Genomic DNA, 26,254 nt, shown 5'->3' with positions numbered 1-26,254 from the left:
CACAACGTGACAGTGCAAGATACAGTATTATGAAAGAAAGCATAACATTCAAAACACATACTGCAGCCAATTAAATATTTAGCTAAGTGAATAAGTGCATTTCCCAAAATGTTTAACTATTCCTTTAATATTAACTCTGCCCCTTCTCTGATCCTACTTCAGCAATTACTGTAAGGTGCCTTTTATCTCTTTAGATGCTCTAGTAGTGGCTAGCAGAGGACAACTAGGCAGACAACTTGACTGTTTCTAATGCTTGTTGCTTTGCAAATGTGACACATCAGAAAAAATACCATACTGAGTAAAATACTAAACGAATGAAGTGCATGCTAAGGCTAAGCACGCAATTTCAACACATCATGCTGCAGTCCCATACTCCATGCTCATATGCATTGTTGCCATAATGATTTCTGTGTTTTTTTCACATATGACAATTGATCAGAGACAGCTAAACTAATCAAGTCTGCCACAGTGTTGCTAATACAAAATTATATGATCCAATAGTACACTATCTTCTGCTACAATGGAACTTGTGAAAGATGCTGTAAAATATGTTGCATTACATGTCTGCAAAGTGGACAAACTAAAAATTCCCTCATATTCTTTCCTACTTTGTCTCTTGTCTAAAACCTCTTCCATAAAATGCAATGATGTTTATAGAAATAAGCTTTATGGCAGCTTATTTCATGCACATTACAGACCAATCTGTGGTCAAATAAATTGACACTTTTAATTCTTTATGTTGTTGATGCTGCAAGAACAAAACAATCTGCAGTCAGAAAGACTGATTCCTGTAATTATCTTACTCAGGAGCTCTACACTGGGGAACAAAGAAATCTGTCACCTGTTTCATTCTACCTCAGAAGTGTAACGTGACTTCATTTTCCAAAAATAGTTTATTTTCTCTCTGATTTTTGTACTTCTTATTTCCTACTTGATGCATCAGACATGTTAAAACAGCCACCTTATCATCCCAAGCGAACAAAAAATGCCATTATACTCCACTGAATTTCACAAGCCTATTGTTTGATTGGAAGATCGGTTTCAAAGAAATATTCAGTCAGTGCTGTCTCAACCCAATATTTAAGCCTCAGCTGTCACACGTGTTACATCAATCCACAAGAGTGTCAATAAATGAAGGTATGTCAGAGAGGGCACATATTGTCATGGCATATGACATGTGTCACTGAGAACCAGCAGAGCAATTGGTGAATCAATGCAATAAGAAGGGACTAGGCAGACAGCACGGTGTGCGTGAGTGTGTGTGGTGGTGGGTTACTTGGTAATGACACTGCACCTGAGCCTGTAGCTGTATACGTATAGCTGTGCTGAATAAAAAACCCCGGCTCCTGACACTTTTACTCTGTCAGCCTGCCCCTGTGCTCAGTGCATCATAGGAGTTATTTTCTGATGTTATTTTGTGAAATGAATACTGTAATTTACTTTTTTGAGTATGTCAGCAACAACTTCATCAGTCTTCAGATGATTAATACAGGGGGTAAAGAACATGTCAGTGTTGGGATGGTAGAGAGTTGTTGTATGCTGTTCTCAGCTCTTGGTACAAATGTTGGCTGATACAGTTTGGGTTCAGAATTGCTCAGTCTTTCCAGCCAGCAGACAAAAACCTTCCCTTCAGCTTGCTGTTCAGTCAGCAGCAAGTTAAAAATGTTATTTTATAGCCAGTAACTGGCTGCAACTTGATGTTACGACTTAAAAGACAAACCATAAAAATATTTGAATCCACACTGAATGTGCTCTGTGATGACAGGTGTGGCTTAGCCTTCTGAAATAGCTGCGGGGTAGATTCAGAAAAATATATGTGATTGGAGCCCACTCCAGATTAGGTGGACAGAAGATTCTGCTGCATGGCTAACAGTCCTTTATGTTATGGAATAGTAGATTGAAATGCATTCTGGTCAACTGAAGCTATTGTAAATATGTGACTCTGCATCTGATGACTTCTTCTTGTTATGATGCAATTCTTCTTTTTTGTTTATGATCATTAATTTCAAATTCATATTCTCTTAACTGTGCAGTTTACCACTGAAGGTTTTTATTCACTTTTTCTTTTCTTTTTCGCTTGTGTGCTTCAATAGAAATATCTCAACAGTATGTCAAATCGTCCAAGTTTGGCAAGGTTGCTGAACAATCATTTAAATCCAATATAATCTAATAATAATTGTAATCACATCACATTTCAGTGATGTTGAAGTGATTTTTAGGCACATGGGTCCTTTAAACTTCCATGAACAGCACACATGCTCATTCTGATGCAGCAGTTCCAGTGACAGGAGGTGTAATGATCATTGAGATTCAGAGTCATCACTGCTTTACATGAGACCATAAGGGCTTCAACAGACCAAAAATAAATCACCCAATTCAAGATGAGAACATGATGAAACAGCACTAAGACACATTATGTTGTTGGATGCTGAATTTGTTTGATTATTCTTAATGAGCAGACCTTGCATTTTCATCAAAATATAATATTTTACCTTTACCTGAAGCCAGAACATCTGTCTGTATTCTTTGATGTATTTTATCTCTTTTGTTTTTATAATTGACAAACCAATTATGTACACAATGTATAATGTCATAAATGCACAATGGGGTACTTTTGCCTTGGCCGCTAAATATCTTACTCGTTGTGTTGTACTTCACCCCGTTAATGTACTCAGGGCAGGGTCTCTCTACAATCCTCCCCGTGCTGGTCCGCGGCCAGCAGGTTCCAATCTCATCGGTAGTGGCATTGCAATATAAACCTTGGAGAAATAAAAACAATAAAAAAAATATAAACAAACGGAAGACGTATTGTTTCCCTTATCCAAGACGCAACCTCAATAGTGAGAAAGAAAAAATGCAGGAATTCCATCTTACCATCAAAGCTCAGCAATGACAATGAAGCGTTTTCCAAAAAAGTGTCTTGGAAAGCATCTATTAAACTACAGTTTAAGTCCCCGAGCTCCCCAAATATGATCTGATAAATGGTAGCATCCATGGTGCGAGCCGTCGCTTTAAATAATGACTAATTTCCACGTCCGAAAAGGGACGGCCACACCGAGCCCAGTGGTGTTCACGGGCTTGTGATTCGGAGCAACAGTAATGACAAGTACAGAGCGCAGCGCTCCTGCTGGGATCCGCGTGCCTGGCCAATCAGAGCCGCGTATCCGCACATTCATCCACGTGCTGCAGCAACCCGGTGAAAGACAGCCGACACATCAAATTGACCACATTATAAGCTTTGTCAATCGAACATTTCACACCAGCCACCCACCTGTCCTGTTTAGTTATATGGGGGAAAGTCGCTGTATTCAGATGAAAGTAACGTGTGACATGCAGCGCCTATAGAATAAACATGTACATAGGCCTACATGTTGATGCATGTGGATGTTGCCTGAATGTGTACTCAAGATATTAAGCAGTTAATCAGCTGCAAAGTACCAAAAGCGGAACAATACAGGCCACTAAATGCAATAAATGTGATTGTCGGGTTTTATCTTTCAGTTATCACCAAACTGAAAGTTTAAATGGGTCGCTAACCTCCAGTCCATTTGCCTTTGATTTAGAACTTCTAGTTAACAGAGTTAACTTACTGTATGTGTCTGTCCTATTAGTGAATTTACCTAATTTCCAGGTAATGTTTATGAACACACCTGGCAAGTATTCCTAGCAACGCATATTGGACAAATACACCCATATTGGACAAATCTGTAACTCAGGATTGATGCCTGTGAGTTCAGTGCCACCACAGGAAGTAAAGCAAAGCAAAGCAGGAAATAGGAGTGTGAATTCCAGGGGTACTGGCAGGAGGTGTAGCACATTCACCCATCATGGTTGAGAGTTCATATCCCACCACATAGTGTCAAAGACAGACACTTTATACACCCAAACATCCACTTCAACATCCTCCCTAAGTGGTTTTGTGACATAACAACAACATCATGCTATTTCCACCTTTCTTTCTGTTATTTCCACAGCCACAAAAGGTCAGTTGTCCTGAAAATGTAAATAAAAGTAATTTTAAGCATTTTAACAAATGTCAGACACTGTTGTTATTTTTCAGTAAGGTCAGTCTTATTTGATGACGGAGAAAATATATTTACAAGTTGTATTGAAAAGTTTTATGATTTAGACTCAGTCCTCTATTCTTTTTCAGAAGCAGAGCCTGATTTTACACTTCAGTGACAATAGCATTAGAAAGAATGAGAGTTCTTAAAATAGATATCTTTACCCTTAACAAAATAGGCCTATTTGTGATTTTAAAATGTGAAAATAATTATGACCACAATGAAAATTAGCATGTAGTTCAGTACTCCCAACACTTGACATTTTCCAAAAAACTGCAAATTACAATAAGATTGAGTGACTCTCCTCTCTAACAATGAACTGCTGTGTTCACTTGAGAGTGGATTTACTGTAGTTGGGTATAGAGATTGGTTTAAGAGTTTCAGTATGTCTCATGAAAACATAAACCTTTCACAGTACAGTAGAAGTCAACACATTCATTTGCTGTTTGAACTTGTCATTAACCAAATTTGTCATTTAAAAATTGTAAATGTACCAGTACATAATATATTCAAAAATATGGCTTCAAGACTTGAAACCTGTCCAGTGAAAGGTGCCAAGATTAAACATGGCTGTTTACCAGTTCAATTTGAGATGAGACCTTTTCACTAGCGTGAGGCTTTCTCTCTGAGCTCTCTCTGAGCTTGCAGCACCATCTCATTTCACCACCCTGTGCTTTCAGATCACGTACTCATAGATTTGTAACACACAGTGCAGAATGAATGCTGACTTGACCGCGTGATGAACAATCTTGGGAGGAGAAAGGGGTGTTTTTATCATGACTGGGTTTTTTTTTCTGATGGAAAAAGCATATCCCAATGTTAAAAGAATAGTCTTATATTGTTTTATTATGTTATATGTCACCACACGATGCTCCTTGTGTAACATGTGAAATGAAGCAGAACACTTGTGGGTTCTCATTCTTAAGCTGAAGACACAAACATTCTAATAATCGTTACCATAAAGATGGTGAACATAAAGCCTGGGGTTGAATGCCTCTCCGTAACTTCACAGATCAAATAGAGTGCTTTACGCTTTATCACATAAGCATTACAAAATCTGAAATTAGTTTATGTAATATTATAGCCTGTTGCTGTGTTAGGGGTGGTGATGGCGCATAGATAAGATGCCTGCCTTTGGTGTGGGATACCTGGGTTAGATTCCCACTGTGAGACATCTACCATTGTGTCCCTGAGCAAGACACTTAACCCCTAGTTGCTCCAGAGGCGTGCGACCTCTGACATGGATAGCAATTGTAAGTCGCTTTGGATAAAAGCATCAGCTAAATGAATAAATGTAAATGTAGGGACAGTGCGAAGATGATTGAGGTGGGGAGGGGCTGAATGTTACATTTCATTTCATAAAAAAGCAAGGTCCTCTCCAGTGTTATTCACACCCTCTTCTTCTTCTTCTTCTTCTTCCTTCTTCTTCTTCTTCTTCTGCTAAACAACAAAATGGTGATAATACAAACACTCTCTTACTTTAAATGTAAAGCTGCTAAATGGACAGTTATGACATCCACCAAATTAGTATACCAGAACCAGACAACTGATATTGATGAGAATGGATTGAAAAAGATAGGACCTTAATGATCCATGGTGCACATTAAAGCTATCTTGTCGATGTAACTATTAGATTTTTTATACAATAAATCTCACAAAAGAAGCCTGAAATAAATAGGTCTAGGAGCAAACCCTGGCTTCCGGTGTCAAAGTCCAGCGCTTCCCAGCAACTCATGTACCGTACATGAAAGTTTGTCACCGTTTCCAGGAGAATGGGTTGGACATAAAATATTGGTATATGATGAAAAAAAGTTCTCCTCCCTGCTCTGTCACAAAAGTTTGACCCCCCCCAACCCCCATACACACTGCTTCAACTTAAATTGGGCATAAACAGAGTCTTGTACTGATTAATCCATCCTTTTTGCATAATTATCATATAAACTGGATATGAGCTCCAAATTGTACTCTTCGGGGCTTATTATTGCTAGAGGGAAGGGAATTGTAAATTACAATAATGAGCATCTCCTTGTTTGTCAAAAATGCGTGGGATTGCAACCCAACCAAGATTTCTATCGCTGTATCTTTCTATTCTGCCTACACGACATAACATTTTCATGCTTTCGGTAACTGTGCTGTTTGTTTGAACAGTAGAGCATTAACTATGAGCTTATAAGACGGACATTTTATCAGGGATGCATGGAACCAAATCGTGCACCTGTGACCCTCAGATCTGGGAGGCTGGGTATCCCAAGACCCAAAGGCATAATCCAAAATCTAATCCCACTTAACTCAACTCAACTACGGATTGTGTGCTGATTTATGAAAGGATGTGGATCTTATGTGGGATTTCTCTGGAAATTCTGAGCCTTAGGGTGCTTGATGACTCTGGGTTTTATTTGCTAATATAAGCATTCGCTGCAGATAAGAAGCTAGTTTCATCTGGCTGGGGATGACTAATCACACTTACAGTGGACCGTAGTGCAAAGATGCAACTTGCGAGTATTATTGGTTTTCACATGTGCTTTTTGAGGACATTAATATGGTTACTAACTAAAAGAAACATTTGAAATTAATGGGACATTCCTGTTGTTTTCTCTCAGTTTTGTTGCCACTGGCATGTTGAATTAAATCCTTTACCCTTTGAGTGTAGCTGACCTAATTCAAATGAACATAATTTCTGCAAGTGAGCCTTTTTGCAGAGCTAAACTCCAAAGAACGAGCATCTGCAGGCCGACTTTGTGTTGAATGATCATGAAGGTGTCGCTCAGAGCAATCACACGGCATGGAGAAACTCACTGCAGAGATGCAAAGGGAGGGGGGACACATAGTGCACCTTGGAGCCTCTGAGGAACCTACATGGTTCAGAGCAAGGCTAAATGACACACAACAAAACAATAACTTGGGCTAAATAGTGATTTTCTGTGTAAAATATAAAATGCCAGCCGTACATTCTATAGCACACTGGCTGGGTTTGATTAAGCTTTAACATGACTCCCTACAGTATAGAAGGACAAAATGATCTCAGGAGTCAGCCTGAGAGACTTTGCAAGGTTTAGTATGAGCTACTTACTGTACTTAGTGAAAAGACAGCTGCGAACCCGAGTATTTGACGATCCGGGGATGAGAACGTGAATAAATTTCGTCGTGCACAGTGGTACAGGCCTCAAGGTGACTTAATCAAAGATTAAAGCCGTTTCACAGTGCGGTTCAGCAGTCAAGTACTGAGTACTGCTCAAGTTGCACAAGCGATAAGCCCTCCTCAATGCCATTTGACTGCCAGTTCATTTGGCTGAGGATGTGAGCAGTTGAGTCCAGTCTGTTTATGCTCTGCTGCTGCCAGCCATGACCTACTCCTCTGAGTCATTGTGCCACAAAACACTAGAACGGCATGTTGAGCACATGCCCTATGCAGGGGCGGCTTTGACCTGTCTGAACTGAGTGGCAGTGACTATATATAGCTGTGGTTAACCCCTCCAGTTCATTGCATTGCATTGTTTAAGAAGACCTTCATGGTAAAATACTGTAAATTACCTATCTGGGGGATGAAGCAGGCAACTATACATTACTGCAATTGATATGCTAAACTAAATGACCTGTTGTCACTGGTATCTTTGTAAATATTTGCATACATTGCACTGTGAACTGTGAGCTTACATTTTGAGCCAAGTCGAATGCACTATTTTATCACCAGCAGAGAACTGCCCGTGCATTGTGAGGGGTCAATGGAAAATACCTGATCTTCCAAATAGTGTGTGCCAAGGCAGATCGTTGTAGTGGGCTGAGCTCAAACTAACACACTGTAAATCCTACTGTTGAACTGGAAATAAAGACAAAGCTTTGTGCCTCGCATTACTTTAGCCGTGTTTCGACCAAAGGAACTATACCCTGGAACTAGGAACCTTAGAACGAACTCGCTGTGTTTCCACTAAAGGGACCAGGGTCTGAATTTAGTTGTAGGGTCTTTATTTTACCCCCAAAAAGTCCTTGCTCGGGGGGGTAGTACTTTCTGAAAGTAACGTTACTTTGGGGGGGTGGGGCTTGACTTGCAGTGAATTTCTGAATGGGCGACTAGAGGCTACTGGCGAGCATGTTAGCTGTTTTTCTAAGACTGCTCCTCTCTTTTCCACCGTTGTTTCCAAACCAATAAATCACAGCCAACAGTAAGATAGCACACATGTCTCGCCGATGTCTCTTGAGATCGTACAGCTGCATTAAATGTATCGCTCGGAAACAGCAGCCAGCATCCAGCGGTGTGTTTACAGCAAACAGCTGACGGAGTTAAGCTAAATACTTAAAGTTTTCATCAGTCAGGAAGTTTTTACACAGAGCCGAAGTCGGTCTCCTCCTCTCCAAAACAAGCGGAACAATTGATTACAGCAGGTAATAAAGCTCGTTAAAATCCTGTTCCTCTTCACGCTCAGGCGACACAGATGTGTGCTGCCAGCTCATCTGCAGCTCTTGTCGGCTGGAAATGTTTTAATAACCTTCCAAACTGTTGTGATTTTTGTTTTTGTGTTTCTTTCTCTGTGCTGGAGTTATTTTAAGAACTTGATGGCTTTATCCAGTTTATTACATTTGTAACAAATTTCTTTATCGTGTGTCTCTTCAATATACTCCCACACAAAAAAAGCAGTTTTTAATTGTCAAGTATAGCAGATAAGGCTAGGTACTGCAGTAGATATTCTTATGCGGTATTCAGACCAACCGCGAATTTTCGCCTCGCGACGCTTTCCTCGCATGACTACATTCGCTGCAAGTGTTCACACACAACGCAAGAATATAACGTAATAAACACAACTAGCCATTACTACAACTGTATGAACCCAAAGTAAACATTTTGCTGTGATTAAATAGCAATAAACGGATTAAACTGATGCTGAAATAACTACAACAAGATGCAGATTTGTTAAACATATGAATTCATGCTTTGTCAGCAAGACAGCAGGACAACAACTTCTAAAATGTTTTCTGAATGGAGTTTGGATCAGGGCTATGCTATGCTAACTTGGTCACAGTAAAGTACAGTAATAGCTGGAATAAAGTTACAGACAAATGTTTTCTGAACTCACCAGGTAATTCAACCTCCTCGCTTTCTTTTCTCCAAGTAATGTCCAGTTTTGTCCGGTTTTTATAAATATGAAGTCGTAGTCCGACAGAGCTAACGACACTAACAACAACACTGGAACCGGATGTGTACGGACGCTAGCTGCTGAGAAGCTCCAGTGAAGATAAATCAACGTTGAAATCCCAAAAACTAAAGTAAAAAGCTAATTTTAAAAAAGCAGTTTATTCCGAGCTCCTCCCGTGAGTAAACGGCATAGTTGTCAGTGCCAAATCCGAATGACTACGGGTGTTTATTTGTCCAATGGTTGCAGCGCTGTTCCCTGCTCCTCTCCCCCAAGTTTAGCAGCTCTCAGCCAGCCAGCAGATTTTCAATCCCCCGCTCTGCCTGGCCCTCTCCACACATCACTCTGAAGCCGTCGGTGATATATGGACAATCTCAACACTGATAGGCTATCGCGACTCAGCGTCATGCGACTTTCTCGCTTGAGTTGAAAATGTTGCTTCGCTTTTGGTCTGAAAGCACCATAACAGCTCGTGGGAAGCAATGTCATTACTTCCACCTGCTGGTGTAGCTAATAAACTGCTCTCACACTTACAGATCTCTGTTTGCATATCTCTGTGGTACAGAATGGACGAAATTCCACAAATTTCCTAAACAAAAACCTGCAAATTGACAGGAAATGATCCACAAAAGTGCAAAAACTGTTTTCTGTGTAAAAATAAATCCACAAATGCGTAAATAACACTTTGTATGTTAAAAATTTAAATATGTGTGTACAGAGTAAATTGTACATATTTGCTAATTGCACTGTATTTTTATGGATATGATTTTACACAAATGTAAAAATACATGTTTTAGGTAGTAAGATATCTGTATATATTTTTTTACAGATCTCTGCAGTACACATTGGAAAAAATTCCACAAATGCATAAATGTTGTTACAAATGTAACATGACCCACAAATTGACAATTTTTTTTTTTTGTAAAAGCCACTCCGTAGTTTTGTGGATATGATTTTACACATCACAAATGTAAAAATACATATTTGTAGATAGTGAAATATTTGCGCATCATAGTACACATTGCTGGATTGTTTTCTGTGGGCTACAAATATTAAATAATATTAAGTCCAATAAGCTTTTGTTTCACACTGAATTCTCAACTGGCCACACAGTGAATAAGAACACAACTTTTAATGCTGATGAATCCCTTTTGAAACGAGAAATGTGAATAAATTGCATACTTGAGTAGCACTATACAGTATGTACTGCACTGTTTATTTGTGTGGTAAGTATGAATGTGTGTGTGTGTGTGTGTGTGTGTGTGTGCGTGTGTGTGTGTGAGTGTGTGAGGGTTTGCGCAAAAAAGGTTGTTGTTTTTTAAAGAAGACCACACAGTCACAATCCCTAGAAACTAAAATTTTGTTGAAGAGACACTAGCCTGAGGTTGTTCACTTTGTTCAGAGTAAGAACATAAAAACAGGGGAAAAAATATATTAAAGGGAATGAAAACCAAGAAGGAAAATGTGTATGTAGGCATAAAGAGCAAGTCGACATTGAGACCAGTCCAATTCTGTAGATGGAGACTGTATATTCTCCTGCTTCCTCCTCCTCCTTACACCCCAACAAATAAACTCCAAAGTTTAGCTCAAGCTTTGACTTTTTATCCCAGTTGATTTGTTTGTGCTGTTTGTTCATGTCTATTTATGTGCATGCAAGACCTCTTGAGTCTGTGTGAGTGTATTTGCATGTTCTTTGTTCACCCTGAGAATAATCCAAGTGGTCGTTTTTGCAACTTGGAGCTCAAGTGGATGATCTGAAATGACTTTTAGTAGTTTGTGTTATTACTGGGACTCTTGGGACTCCGAAGTGTGAGTTATTAGGGTGAAGATGAGAAAAGACTTGTCAGCTGCAGTCTTTGTTTATCTAAAGCCTCAGAGTGTGTACTTTTTTTCTCTTTTAGTAATACAGAGAGTATACAGCACATCTCACAAGAATGGGTTTACCTGAATACATTTATTTCGTCTGTCACTGTTTTTTTTTTTTGGAATAAATCCCCTCACAACGCTGCCATCAGATTTGTTAGTGCAGACAACACAGATTGTTGTTTGCAATCAGCCTCCGGTCTCAGACAACAGCAGCAGTATAGAGGAACATTCTGCACATACTCACACCTTCACATCTGTTCTGAAAACACAAATTTGTGTTAAGCTAAATAATTCAAAATGGTGTTTTAAGGCAGACAGTAAAATATGGTGTTTGAAACATGACATGAAATCTTATTCTGTGTTCTTGTGTAACATCTTTTGTCCATAAAGCAATGTTTTGTATATTAGCACTGAATCAAATGAAGACCAAAAGCAAGTTCAACATACCCAGGCTATCTTTTCATTATCTGGCTTCACTAACCCCAACAATTGTGATCAGGCTAAGTGGTCACATGACCCTTGTTATCATCCTGGCAAGTCAGCCCAAGGTTTCCCAATACAAGGCCAACATAAAAGCGGTGTTGTTTGCAGCAGATGACTAATCTCAACCATGGTCTGATGGCAGCAGAGCGGCAAACAAAGAGCAAACTATAATATTACAAAAATATGAAGAAGTTCAACACATAATCCAGGCTAAACATAGTTGCAGCTGCCAAATGCAAGAAGACAAAAAATCGCCCACTGTGTGAATGCATCTCCTGTATCAGTCCAGCGACAGGTGTACAGTGACTTGAGTCCTACCGTAAACGGCCTAGAATAAGCCATATAATAATTGACCTATACAGCTGTTTTTTTTAGTAAGGACCGGCTGCTACATCACCCACAGCATACATAAAAGTAGCCTATAAAACTGCAGGATCGAATGGTGGTGCCATTTTCCAAGTGAACTGATTGGTCAGTAGGCAGTGGTTTTATAGTGTTGATCTCTTATCTCACATATTCTGCACCAGAGCAGTGGAAAGAGATCACGACTAAGACCGGCTGAAAGAGTAATTAGATGAATGTATTTGATCGAGTGTGCTCATCAGAAAAAGTTCAATAGATGTCAGAGAGGGACTATCCCCCTGGAGTCTTTACACACTAGTGGGGATGACAGAGTGAAGAGCACATGTAAATGGGGTGGAGGTGGGTCACATTGATGTGGCACTGAAAAGGCAGCTGACAACAGCACAGACAGGAACCGTTTTATAGTTGGACACAAGTAACGAGATAATTGGTGGTTGTGGCTCAAGAGGTAGAGCTAATCACAGGTTGATGGTTTGATCCCCAGCCCTTCTGTGCACATGTCCTTGGGTACTGGGTATTGGTAGAATGTTAAGAGGCTTAATCTGCAGAGTTTTCTCTTGAAAATGTCATGCTATGTGTTTTTTTGCATTCCACTAATCATGGAAAGGTACAAGGTAAAAGAAATGTATTTACAAAAGGATAGCTGCAGGCAACATGTCCCACTCTGTGGCCTATTTTAGAGCACCTATCTGACTTCGCTTACTTACTGCACCCCAACAGTGCTAAAGTGAGCATGCTTCGTTTCAGAGTTCATTTAACTGGCCCCTCTAAAAGAACAGCCAGGCTCATTCTGGCCGTTGTGGTTTAATTTCCTGCAACCTCAAGGAAGCATATAATATAACAGAGCACTGAAATAAAAACACGTTTCAGATATTGCTGTTCCCTGAAGGAAAAACAATTTTTGTGCATGAAATTATTCAAACACAGCTGGAAGCGCAAAAGAAGCTTTGTTTCATTTTCAGAGGGCTACACTCAAAGCTTTCTAATTGTATAGCAATCAGTAGTTTGGTGTTATTTCACAGACTCCTCAATTTGTCTTTGTAAAGTGGAGAGGAGGCTGAGTGGGCTACCAGGGAAGGCATTAAAACTATTAAAAACATCTTACATACCTGTTTGGAGAAATGCTCATAAGAAACATGCTACTTGAGACTGCTGGTAAGCTGGCATGTGAGACACTACATCTACCCACTGAGGATGAAGAAATATGTTGATTGCAACCACTTTATTTCCCAGAGGCTGATCCATCCATTAGCTTTATCATAATAGTTCATGCTAGACTGTCACACTCTGGGTGCCTTAGATGATGTCACTCCCGCTGCCTCAGATTAAATTTTATATGCAATGGTTTTGGTTCTAAGGCATTTTTTAGACTGTGGCATGCATCATACATGTCACAATATTCTGAGGTGTTGCGTCAGATCTGTTTTAGACTTCTTAGGAGCTTTCAACAGCTTTCAACACATTTTATTAGCAAAGTCACATTTTACCCAAGTTCAAGGTTCAGTTCAACTGTAATAACTGTAATGATGCCATATTGAGCCTCTTGGTCCGTGGCACTAAAAGATGAAGCTGTACCACAGTACTGTCAGAGCTCTCATTCAAACCTTCAGAGACTTGAGACATCTGCTGCTCCTCATCACTTAGTTTGAGGTGAAATAATGTGATCCTGCCAAACGAAAACAATTTCATTAAAGATCCTTTCTTTATCCAGAAGGCCTTGGTCATGTGGTGTTCCCAGATGTAAGTGAAAACACTGCACATGTAATTGTAAGCAATATATGAGTATGGCAAAAAAATCTCCACAAAAAAACCCCTAGGGAGAGAAATGAATAGGCTATTTTCTGAGCTTGAAAGTCATTGCAGTGTATGATTTCTCTAGTCTGAATATGAGCACTGGATGTCTTGGGATATCCAAAAATAATATTTTGTCCTTGTCAGAAAGGTCTTTGGTAAACCATTTCTTGATTTTCCTCTAAAGCAGCATTTTCCTCTGGAGGGATATTTGCACATCTGAACATGCATCATCAGTGAAGAGTGAATGACAAACACCAGCCACCAAGAGGTTCTGACAACTCCTAGTGTTCACTATTTCCCTAAAGGGTTTGTGCATTCGTAACTGCAATACAAGTGATGATTTTCCTGAAACACATTTTAAGATTAAGCAGAATTATGGAAACCCATAAAAAGGTAATTTAAATCACTTACATATACTGCAGGGTAGCTTAATCCATAATAATAAGTGATTAGTTGATTTATATTTAGTATTTGTAATCTGAATCTGCAAAGTAACTAGCTAAAGCTATCAAAGAATAGAGTGGAGTATAAAGTACAATATTGGCTTCCAAAATGCAGTGGAGTAGAATTATTATGCAGCATAAAATGGAAATACAAAGTAGAAATACAAGTACCTCAGAAATGTGTAGAAGTACAGTTCTTAAGTAAATATACTTAGTTACATTCCACCACTGATTATGAGGTACAGTATTATTGTTTTCTGGTAGATACCAATCATTTTAAAATCATGGTATACTTACAAATAATGAACATTGGGAAATGAATTTATGAAGCAAGTGAGTATTTAACTGGTACCTCATATACAAAATGTTTTCCTCACAATCAGATTCAGGTTGACTGCCAAGTGAAAAATATAAAATCGAAGATTGACAATTGCATAAGCAATAAGAAATCATTTGTACAATATAAATAAGTTTAATAAATAATAAATGGGCAGTGCAGTTTATGCAATTCAGAGTATGAAGTATAAAGAATATGTGCAATGTGCAAAATCGTAATCCAAAAAATGTGCACTAATGTAACGCATCAGGTCAGATGTGTATACTTTACGTTAATGTAACATGTAGTGTCTATAGGGGGAATTAGAGTCAGTGTCAGTGGAGGTCGCAGGCCTTGTTGATGAGGCCAGCTGTAGTCGGGAAAATCTGTTTTTGTGGCGTGAGGTTTTCATCCTGATGGGACGCAGCCTCCTGCCAGAGGGGAGTGTCTGAAACAGTTTGTGGGAGGTAGGGAGAGATTGGCCACAATCTTTCCTGCCCGCTTCGAGGTCCTGGAGGTATACAGGTCCTAGATGGATGGCAGATTGCAGCCAAAAACCTTCTCAGTGGAGTGAATGATGCGCTGCTGTCTGAACTTTTCCTTGGCAATGGCAGCAGCGTACCAGATGGTGAAGGAGGAGGTGAGGAGGGGCTCAGTGATGGTGGTGTAGAAGTGAACCATTGCTGTTTTTGGCAGGTGGAATTCCTTCAGCTGCTGCAGGAAGTACAACCCCTGCAGAGCTCTCTTGGTCAGCTTGAGGTCCTGATGACATCGCAGGAAGTGGAAGGACTACACAGTTTCTGTGTAGTCCTTCCACTTCTGTTTATGTTCTGTCTGCTCCGGGACATTACTGTACTGAAATTTTGTGGCCACAGTTTAAAACCAGTTTTCTTCCAACAATTGATTTATGTTGTAAGATTTCAAGCAATTGTATCTGTGTTGAGTAAACTATTTATTTTGGCTCATACTAACTGGACGAGTAATTTAGTACAGTCACCATCATTCGAAAATGTTTATGCCACAAGAAAATTTATAAATAAATAAATGTCATAATTACTTCACATCCAATCTCACAGACTGTCAGGGGGTAGCACTCACATCCTGCATCATCATCTGGATTTACTGCAGCACCTTAATGAAGAACTGACGCAATGAAGCTGAGGTCCTACACATTCAAATCATGGATAATAGAGGTGATACATTTGACACGAGCTGTCATATGATGGGCGAAGCAATTCTGTATTCCTCACACCTTTGACCAGATGTCATTTTACAGGTGATTTCCTCCTTCGATTGTCTCAGAATTGAAGACTTGCAGGCCAGGTTGCTGAAGACTGAAGAGGATTTCTGATATAACCCCTTCTGGATGTCTGAGAGACTGAACAAGCGGAAGAAATGTTAAAAAGATAGCAGTGCCACCTGATCAGAGTTTAAGATACCACATCTCCTCACTATTTCTTTCATCACCAGGACTATAAAATCAAAATTGAGGTGCGTGCAAGTGATTTGCATTGTGCTCAGTAAATTGTCCCCCGAGTGCTGTTGCTCTTAATTTCTCTTAATTTTTATATTTTTTTCCGAAGTATTCTCTAGATTTCCGTATTCTCTAGATTTCCGTATCCAAGGCTGCAAATATTAATGAGCGCAAAGTTCAAGCTGTATAAAGCTGTCCTCACTAAAACGAATATGACTGATTCTCTAGATTTCCGTGCAGTTCATCAATAGTGACTCTACAGAGTAAATCAGACTATACCTTTCAGCTCAATACCCTCTCTCCTCCGTCCTTGATGTACTGTATATTTAATTTTTTACAAAATATGGTTGCATGGAACCATTTCATCATGAAGCTCTTTAGTCTCTCTCCCTTTAAATGTTCAATTATTTATTTTAGTAAACACTGTGATTAAGCTGGTTTCCATCTGGCCATCCCTCAAACATCGTTTTTAGATTGTTGATTTTAACAGTATCCTCAAAAAAAAAAAACTGTGACAGCACTCATGTTAACAAAGCTGATTCCACATCTCAGCTGGGATTTCATCTGTGACGTAGTTCAGTGTAGCATGCAGATGGCACTTCATTTGATGTCTGTAATCCCTGAAAGACATATGATTGCTGTAATTGATGTTATCCAGTATCCAAGGCTGCAAATATTAATGAGCGCAAAGTTCAAGCTGTATAAAGCTGTCCTCACTAAAACGAATATGACTGATGTCTAATCTGGCTATGTCTTAAGCTGTCAAACAGTTTAGGACTTATCAGTGGAGGTTTACCATATGAAAGGAAGCTGAATTACAATTTAGACCCTGTTATGCAGTATATTAGATTGTGATCCCTTGCCATCTGCCCTGTGGTGTTTTAAATGTATTGTAGGTACCACACGAACAAAAATTCTCTGCCTGCAGGCTTCAGCCTCCCCAGAGATGACAGGCTCATGTCGGAGAGAGAAGCTATGTGAACAGAATGCAGCAAAGGACATATAGTACTGAATTTCTTCCATCTAAGTCTAACATGCTCAGATATTTTCCCTACAGTTAATCGTAGGACTAAGGGACTGGACAACAAGTCCATTTTACAGAAAGGATAGTCTCCGTCCCCTCAAAGGTCAGCACTGTCAAGACGGATGTTATTGGTCAGCAATGCAATGCTATTTGTGTGTCAAAGTTTACCAAAGTTGAACTCAACGGGTAATATTTGTGTGGAATAATTTCGACGAATGGATCCTCTGATAGCGGCTGTTCCACTGGAATCAGCATGACTAGCATGGCTAAAAAGTCAAATATGAGGTTCAGCCACCTCCTCTGCCAGATAATAGAAGTAGATTCTGCCAAATTCACAAATATATGTAGTAATAACTTATTGAAACCATGTAACCAATAATAAATAATAACTATTTCCAAATTACATTGGTTACTGTTTTTTGTGCCTATTTAAGAAAAATATTGCACCATGCTCAAATTTAATTGCTTTCTCAATTAAATTTGAGCATGGCGCAACATTTTTCTATATCAATTTATCATGACTTGCCCTTGTGTTACTTACCATTTTTTGTGTCATCTCAAGAAACATGGAGTGGTTCCCCAACTGTCTAGCTGAGTTTTTACTAGGAATGTATCATTAGTTTGTAACAAGCCAGAGACAGCAGAATCTTCCCCCTTTCCAAGAAGACAGATGCAGGGCACATTTACATTCAGTTCTACATCTATTTTCACATCCATATGTCATATTGCGTTACTGAACTGTACCGTCCTTTCGAATACAGTCTAGTACACAATAATAACATCATGTGACATACAGCAAAAAATAGGCACATTTGGTTCCAAAGTGTAAACATTTAACTGAAGAACCCACAAATACACTAAATCATTGATTATTAAATACATAAACATTTAATAAATATGAGATGAAAAACAACTTTCTTGGTGAAATGCTGTCTGAATCAATCTTGAAGCATGTTGACAGAGATCCGGCTGAAAGTTAGCATTTATATGTTTGCTTTTCTGAGATCCTTTTTTGTTTTTTAAATAAAACAGCTATCTCATTGGGCTATACTGCAATATGTAGTAGTAGTCGATCATCTAAATCTGGTAAGAAAATTTATAAATTTGCAGTTACTGGAACAATTATTTAAGTTGAAGCTATATGGCTCAACCTGTAATATCCTGATTAATGTCAGCACCTCTGAGGCATCTGTTGCCACAGCTACATGCCAGGGATTAATAGTGGATATTAGTGGCGGTGGTGGACTTCTAAAACTGTAATGTTGAAAAGCGCCTTTGACAAATGAGAGAAGGTGGGAGTGTAAGGGCATGAATAACATAAATTAGGGATTCAGAATGAAGCAGATAAGCTCAAAGACAAATATTTCACAGTGGGGACCAAAGTCTATCAGTAGACTGCAGACAAAAAGGAATTAGAAAGCCTGCATGATAAAATTCCAATTAAAGCCTTTTCCTTTTTTTTCTTTTGAGCATGGTCTTTGTATGCTTTACAATGAGATCTTAAATAATTTTAAACCGGCTGAAGTGAAGCTATGGGTGCAAATTGCGTATTTCTTTCTGCTGCTCCCCCAAGATCCCAGTGGGGATTTCACTTTCTCTCAGAGGAAAGCTGCAGATGCAATTGTTAGAATAACACCTGCTGACACACAAGACTCTTACAGACACTTCCAAAGAATTTTTGTGTGCTATGGGACTAATGTTCGACTCTTAAATGATATTCAATTGCTGACCCATTTGAATCTCCTCTTCAAACTTCACTCAAGGAGAAGTGGCATCAGAAACAGGTGCTGAGATAGATTAGAGGGATGACGGCTGAGTGTTAATGGACCAGGGCTCTGTCTTAGATCAGCCATGGAAGAGGAGAAGTCAGGAAGATGGACAGTTTTAAGTATGAGAGTGACAGACAAATAGTGTCCAGAATTTCATGCATGTCAAAGCCAAGTCGCGGTGTTGCAAGAAGAGACAGGAAACATTCAGTGTAAGGCCTCATTTAAACTAAGGCATAGCATCAAATACCTCTAGTCAGGGTAGTGGATGTAAATGAAGAGGGAAAGCACATGAAAATATGTTGCTAAATGTATTATTTGCTATTTTCCAATGTAACTAGGCTAACATTACACAATCAGGATTTTTTTCAAAATAAGTCCCTTATTTTCTAATTTACACTCTTTATCTTTCAAGATACATTGCCCTTTTAGAGTTTACATTTAACATTTTCTTCTTTTTTTAAGTTCATGTGCCAACTTTTAAACATTTTATAACAATTAGTTAGCTACTTTCTTTAATGTTTTGCACACAAAGTTTTTAAAAAAGTGAAAAAACGGAAGAATTATAAATTAACATTTATAAACTAAATGTCTCTGTTTTATGGTAATACTAGCATCTTTCCTGTGGATCTGACAAAAAGCTGCCTGCTGCGACAGGAAACAAGATTGATGAGAGCAGTGAGAGTGAACCAAAACACTAAAGTTGTAACCAGTAACACCACAACAGAGTTGAGAGATGCTGAGTAGAGCTGAGGGGACCTGCAGGGTTGGGCAACCCATTTTACATTACACATAGTAATTTAATTTGGCTTAAAAATATTGATTAGAGCAGCTTTAATGTCTCGTTGTGTTTAAATGCTGTTTCAAATGATTTTCCACCCCAACAAGATAAATATTAGGAGGATGTCTGAATTCTTGGAATTTCTTGGCATCACACTTCTAAATGATACTGATAAAGTAAAAATAGCTGTAAGGCTTGTGAACATGTTACATTCTTACAGTAAATACATCCAGGGTAAAATAACACAAATACAATGGTGAATAAACTGAATGTAGGTTGGAACATTCCTGATTAATTGCCTGTCCATCCATTATCATTTGAGCTACTTGGATGGATTGTTTGTAACATAGTAGACTGTTCTGTCATCTTTTTAAGATTTACAATTAAGAGCAGCTACACAGTTCCATTCCTCCACAAGATATTATTATTGTGTGTCACTTTTCTGGATTGTAACACAAGATACTGTATAAAACTCACAGAGAGAGAACCAGATTTCAAACCATTTAGAAGTATTTTACAGTAATCCTTCTGTGACTCAAACATGAACTGGCAGCGGGACATTCGGCATATAGGCCTATAGGCCTGTGACATATGGCAGATTCACAGTGCCTAATCGAGGTCAATCATGTCATGAAGATTAATCTCGTGTAATAATCTCGTCGAAAATTTCGTGCTGGAGTCCATTTACACAAATTGAACATTAAAATTGTAATAATTGCTTTATATTTTTACACACACTTTTGAACTAATTTATTGCCATAAACACTGTTTAAATTTGAATTTGCTCAATATTTTTGGGCAGCTTTTAATGTTTGCTATATATTAAGTCAGATTATAGATTAAGAATCTAGAACATTTCTTTCACGGTGCAACAAATAAAATGTGTATAGCTGCAGGTTAATGGAGGATTTTCTGCAAATAACTATTAAAATGTCATAGGTTGAGTGAAGGCCTGGGCAATAACCCTCTTCTGGTTCTATGAAGAAGAATGATTGTGAAATTATGTACATGGTTCTTTTCATATTGTAAAACAAAATTCTACTGAATTTAACTCTATATCCCTGATTGTCAGTGGGAACCTCCCATTGTTTTTGAAAATCACATATGATTTCCTACATCAGGATGTGCTATATACTGTATAAAACACATGAGGGATCAGCTTTGTGATTTCATCTCAGACTAAAGAGAGAACAGGAAATGAAAGTGTAAAGCTACACAGAAAGTGGGAGCAAACACATCACACTAATAAGAAAACAACACCTTTCATGTTATGATATAACGGATGCAATTAAAGCAGCCCTGTGTAAAAAAACATATTTTCTCCTATCATGACTGAAACCTCTTGAGTTCACATGGAAAGTGATGCTGTCCAAAATGCTAAATCTTAATTAAGTTGGCTGACTCACAGGTGCAAACACTAGTTGCTAAGTTGTTGAATTACGCATCAGAGTAGAGGGCTAAAGGTGTCTCTCCTGTCATGGAGATGAGTCAATGACAAGAAGGAAGATGAAAAACATCCCGGGTTGTACCAATCATGCCAGTCATTATTTCCTCTTCTGTTCAGCCAGAAAGAGCGCTGCCCATAATATGAAAGATAACCAGATCCTGGAATTAGCATGATCTCGGTGTTTAAAAGAAAATTAAATGGTGTAAGCCTCTTACCGTATTCTTATCATAGTTTCCTTTTAACAGAATACATAAAAGACATAACAAGGTTTCAAAAGATTAGCATTTTGTCTGCATTTTGTTGGTATTGATTGTAAAGCAGTAACAACTCAGATTAAGAGGTGGATAAATTCTTCTCATTTAAATTTAAAATAATGCATACGTTGTGCGTACGTTGATATTTGTTTTCACTTTCTTTGTATGCATTCATGTGTTACTACAATCTATTACGTCTTTACTATTGAGAGATTGTTTAGTTGTTAATTGGTACAATCAGACTAAATAGATTGCAATTTGCAGATGCAGATTAGGTGTTGTGGAATATAAATTACATAAACTGGGTTCAGCAGAACAAATTATTTGACACTACTACTTACGTATGATGTATTGGTCAATGCTAAACCTATCAACACAGCAATCCCATTCCATACAATTTGCTTCACTGTTTATTAAAGACTCTTAAAGGGTAATTTCTGTATTTTTAGACCTGGGCCCTATTTTCACATATTTTGGCAGTTGTAGGTACAAAAAGTTTTGTTCTGTGTGGTAGATGGCTTCAGCCGGCAGCTACAAACCGGCTGCAGCCGCTGCAACGTTTCCATCGGGTGTTACTCATAGGGATCCTTTTCCTGAAATGGTCAGATCGCATATGAGTCTGAGCCTGTGGAAAAAAGAGGCACTTTTTGTGGACGTAATTTTGACGGGGGAAACAACATGTCCTCCAACCATAACAACAAAACAGGTCTTTTATCCATGCCTCCTAAAACGACACATATGAGCGTTTACCGTGTCAGTCCAGCGACAGCTGTCAGGAGTAGAGTAAGAGAGTAAGTACAATAGGTAAGTCACGTAACGCAAGTCACATGACATTAAACACATAGTTAACATTGTGAAATTGTTGCAGTTTGGTTAGGTTTAGGCAAAAAACTACTAAGTTAGGTTTAAGTAAACATCATGGTTTGGGTTAAAATAAGTACTTTACCTAAGTCGCATATCTCACATGACTTCACACATGTGATAGAATCTCACGTGATGGAAGTCAGAAATATTTAACTCTAAACTCAAAATAACTCACCATTTACTTTTTTCAGATAGGAGGACAGACTGGCCACGAAGGAATGCGTTGCAGTATTGCAGACAGATCAAGGCTACATCCACTGCACAAAACCTTTTGTACCTACTAGTCATTTCAACCACAAAATACATGAAAATAGGGCCCAGGTTTAAAAAATACTGAAATGATCCTTAAAAGCTTTTTTAATTATGCAGTGCTGTCACATTTCTGAAATTTTTACTTGTCAGTTCATTCATTTCTTCAAGCAGCTTGCTTGTTGCACATTGTGGTAATGCCATCAGTACTTTTTAAAAAATGTATAATTTATTTTTCTTTCTAGTTGAAAGTACCCTTGCAGCCCGTACATCTATTCTTTTCTGATAATTTATCTATGAGTACAACATCTTTTATGGAAATCTTTTGTGTCAAATCTGACTTACCTAACCACAATATATCAGGATTTTTTTAACATTTCGGCCGTTAAGTGCCCAGACCTGCTCTAGCCAGTGACAAAATTACATATTTTAAAAAACTGTCAAAGCAATGCTCACTTTCAATAAGGGCATATCGTCTGCCCTGGTCATGGAAGATGTTGGAAAACAACTGTCCCATTTTTATGTGCATCTGTCTCCTTCTCTCATTCACTTTGCTTTTCAGTGATTTCCGGATTGGAGACAAGCAGGAAGAAAGACAAACAGGTCATACTGCAGTAGTGGTGTGTTCCTACTGAATGTTTCTAGTGAGCACAAGAAAACACTAACATAAAAAAAGAAAACCAATACAAATGCAATATCCATCCATCCATCTTCATCCGCTTATCCGGGATCAGGTCGCGGGGGGAGCAGCTCACCACCACGAAGAATAGTGTCCATCCCCTATTAAGGAGTACAGTTCCAGAACCGAGACTGTGCATGGAGGTCAGCCCCACAAATGCAATATAATTTTTTTTTTTTGTAATAAAATTACATGATGTTTTGGGTTTAGATGATGTTTATTATTATCATTCTTCTTAAACAGATCACGTAAACTCAACTTACTGGGAAAATTGGCTTACTGGAAACGGTAAGGTCAGGTTGCATAGAAAGCGTGTGTAAATGAACTCTATCATAGCAGGCTTTAATTTAAATGTATTGATCCATTTTGCTTTACCTTGTCTAAAATTTTGACAGCCTGTCCTTGCGTTGTTGATGAGTTGAGAGTGCTTTGTGTGCAGGTTCCCTCTGAACAATAGACATGCTGCTTGATTTGCATAGGCTATTTACAATTATCGTTCAGCTTGGCAAGCGGCCTTTTTGTTCAGGGCACCGCTGTAGTGACATAGATGCAATATGTACCCTGTTGAGTGGGAGGCCGGCCCATCCCCGCCGCCTTTTCTTATCAACAAGCCACTCTGATGTTCTAATGATTACCCCCATCACCTCCATGAAGGTGTAACTGTGCACCCTGCCATGATCTTCCACGTGGAAGTAAATTCTACTGTAGAGATTATGACATCTTCCACGGTGAAGCTTTAGCGGCACCATTGTTTTGCCCCATAAGGCTCAGTTGACATTTCAAAACAGGTTTATCTTGTGAGCTGTTTGGTCACAGAGCATGATAATTTAAATTCACTTGATACATTCATAAGCATTGCCCTTGAAATCTCTAGACCATATTTTGTATGCAGAGATGCACCTCGCATCGGCAATTCAATTAAGTGAGTATACTTATATATGCTAAATCTATAATTGTGGCATACAGCAATCACAAGTGACTTTCTAATTAGCTTTTGTGCCTTGAAGAGACAACATGTCAATCAAATTATTTTTCTGAATTAATTTTATAGTGAGGTGAAACCTGAAACCTGAGACACACACGGGAAATCACTCTGCCACTAATTTTGTGCACTATACTTTAGTATAGTATTTGCCAGAAGGGTTTTATGTATTTCTACAGTTAACTAACAGAAGCTGTTTCTGTAATACATTTGCAACAAGGATGCATTTTCTGAAAAGCTGCTCTACACTGTTGGAAAGAGGATGCAATAAGATCTTCAATTAATTTCCTTTGATCTAAATCGTAGAAAAATTAGCTTACTTTTTATTTGCATTTGGTTTGAGTTCAAATTCACAGTTTCAGGTCCAAGAAAACATGTACACAAAACCACATAGACTCACAAGTTGCTCTGCTACAGGTTGGCAACCTGTCATTCTGCCAGGATAGAGACATCAGTGGCAAAATGTTCTCACACACTGGACACCATTTCAGGACTGTGAGGACAGAGACCCACATTCGGGCATCTTGGTTATTTGGTCAACAGTCGACTTTGATTGGAATTGATCTCCCTTGCCACCTGCCAAAGGGAAAGATAAACACTCAAAGCTGGAATGAAATCTCTCAAAATAGACTTGTTGTAACTGTGCCCTCAGACTTTCTACTGCCCCCCATTTAAACACTTGGTGCCAGCACAATGGATTCAGGGAGATGTTCCACCACAGAGGTTAGCATTTTCTTCTTTAGTGGAAATGTTCTTTTGCTTTCAAGGTGTGTACAATCAAATTTTCAAGACTTTGCAGGTGTTAAGTCAAACGTTGGCCAGAATGCCATTTGGCAGTAGCTGAATAGAAGCAGTTTGGACATGGCACAAAGGACACTTGTTATAAAATGTATGCAGATGAGAAATAAATAGTAGTAAAAGAGATGACTGGCTGTGGGCAACTGGTGGCAACTCATTCCAGCCTGTGTTTGTCAATGTGATTTTGTTATGCAACCAGCCGGCAGTAGCTCAGTCCATAGGGATTAGGCTGGGAACTGGAGGGTTGCTGGTTTGAATCCAGCTTGGACCAGAGTTGACTGGTAGTGGGAGAGGAGCTGAACCCCCAACTGCTCGGGGCGCTGCACTGACTGGTAGCCACATCTCTCTGTGTGTGTATTTCAGACCCGTGTGTGTAATAACAGAGTGAAAACATTGAGTTTCCCCTCAGGGAAATATCTTCTTCGTCCCTCAACTATGTAAAGATCTGTATAGGGATCATATCTGCTGAGATAGTTAGAGATATCTTATCCAAATTGAAAAGTGCATTCAAACCCCCCAAAAATGTGCCTTTCATTGAACTATCAGCTTCATCTCTAATTAATATGCTCACTCTGCTAACGAGCCTTGATAAGACTATCTTATCAGTTTATAGGTGGCAGTGACAGTGGAAATAATCCAGAATCAGGACATTTCAGGTCATTTAAGGTGTATTGATGCGCTGTTCCACAGGGGCAGCTATAATGGGATGGTAAGTTCTCCTGTTTCCACTTTGTAATGCAAAACAGTATGGATAGTGGTAACACCAGGAATTGCAAAAACCCTACTGAATATTCATGATAAAATATAATATATAATATAATATATACTTATGCTAACATTTTTAATTAAAGCTACTTTACAGCACTCTTCACAAAAATGTTTTTTTTATATGGGATTCTGTTTTCAATGTTCCACTTTATACCTACCTTCATCATGTACACTTATAAACACATATTAAGAAAATAGCAACACACAATCCTAACAATGGCCAACAACAGCAAAAAACACATATATACCAAACACACAAAGCAAACAAGCTATGTGTCTTGTAGAATAACCTGAAAGATATAGACTGATTTTTACTTAGAATTCAAGCTTCACCCCTATCTCTGATAAATGTTAGAAGTCATACAAAATCTTCATAATTTTTGCTACAGTCCCAGCAAGCATGGAGCTTACATTTTTTACTTTTTTTCCCTGATAATACTACTGTCATATTTATTAACTTTATCTCGCAGATAATGGATAGTGTGCGTAAGTCAATATTGGAGTAATTGTTAAACTGCATTAACCGTGATACATTTAGTTAAATTCCAACATTCCCTCCATCTTGGACTGATATTAGTGTAAGTTTTTTTCCTATGATGAATGAGCATATTTAGTTGAGATTAGATTTTGGCATTAGGGAGGACAAACACTAAAGGGATGTTACACGTTATCCCTTTACAAATATGTCATCTCAGTGGATGACAGTATGTGCC

The 26,254-nt window shown here is 38.6% G+C and overlaps 1 protein-coding gene across 1 annotated transcript in view; it reads right to left on the bottom strand.

Moving 5' to 3' along the window:
• Positions 1-2,995, bottom strand: part of LOC123972501 (corticotropin-releasing factor receptor 2) — a 34,597-nt gene extending 31,602 nt beyond the window's left edge. The window contains exons 1-2 of the mRNA XM_046052024.1: positions 2,875-2,995; positions 2,640-2,759 (exon numbers count right to left, since the gene is read on the bottom strand). Of these exons, the coding sequence (XP_045907980.1) occupies positions 2,640-2,759; positions 2,875-2,995 (241 nt within the window). The remainder of the gene's footprint in view (positions 1-2,639; positions 2,760-2,874) is intronic.
• Positions 2,996-26,254: the final 23,259 nt, after the last annotated feature.

This window comes from Micropterus dolomieu, linkage group LG06 (assembly GCF_021292245.1).
Source record: "Micropterus dolomieu isolate WLL.071019.BEF.003 ecotype Adirondacks linkage group LG06, ASM2129224v1, whole genome shotgun sequence".
NCBI lineage: Eukaryota > Metazoa > Chordata > Actinopteri > Centrarchiformes > Centrarchidae > Micropterus > Micropterus dolomieu.
Note: the sequence above shows the minus strand (reverse complement) of the source record. Positions and strands in the feature narration are given on the sequence as shown.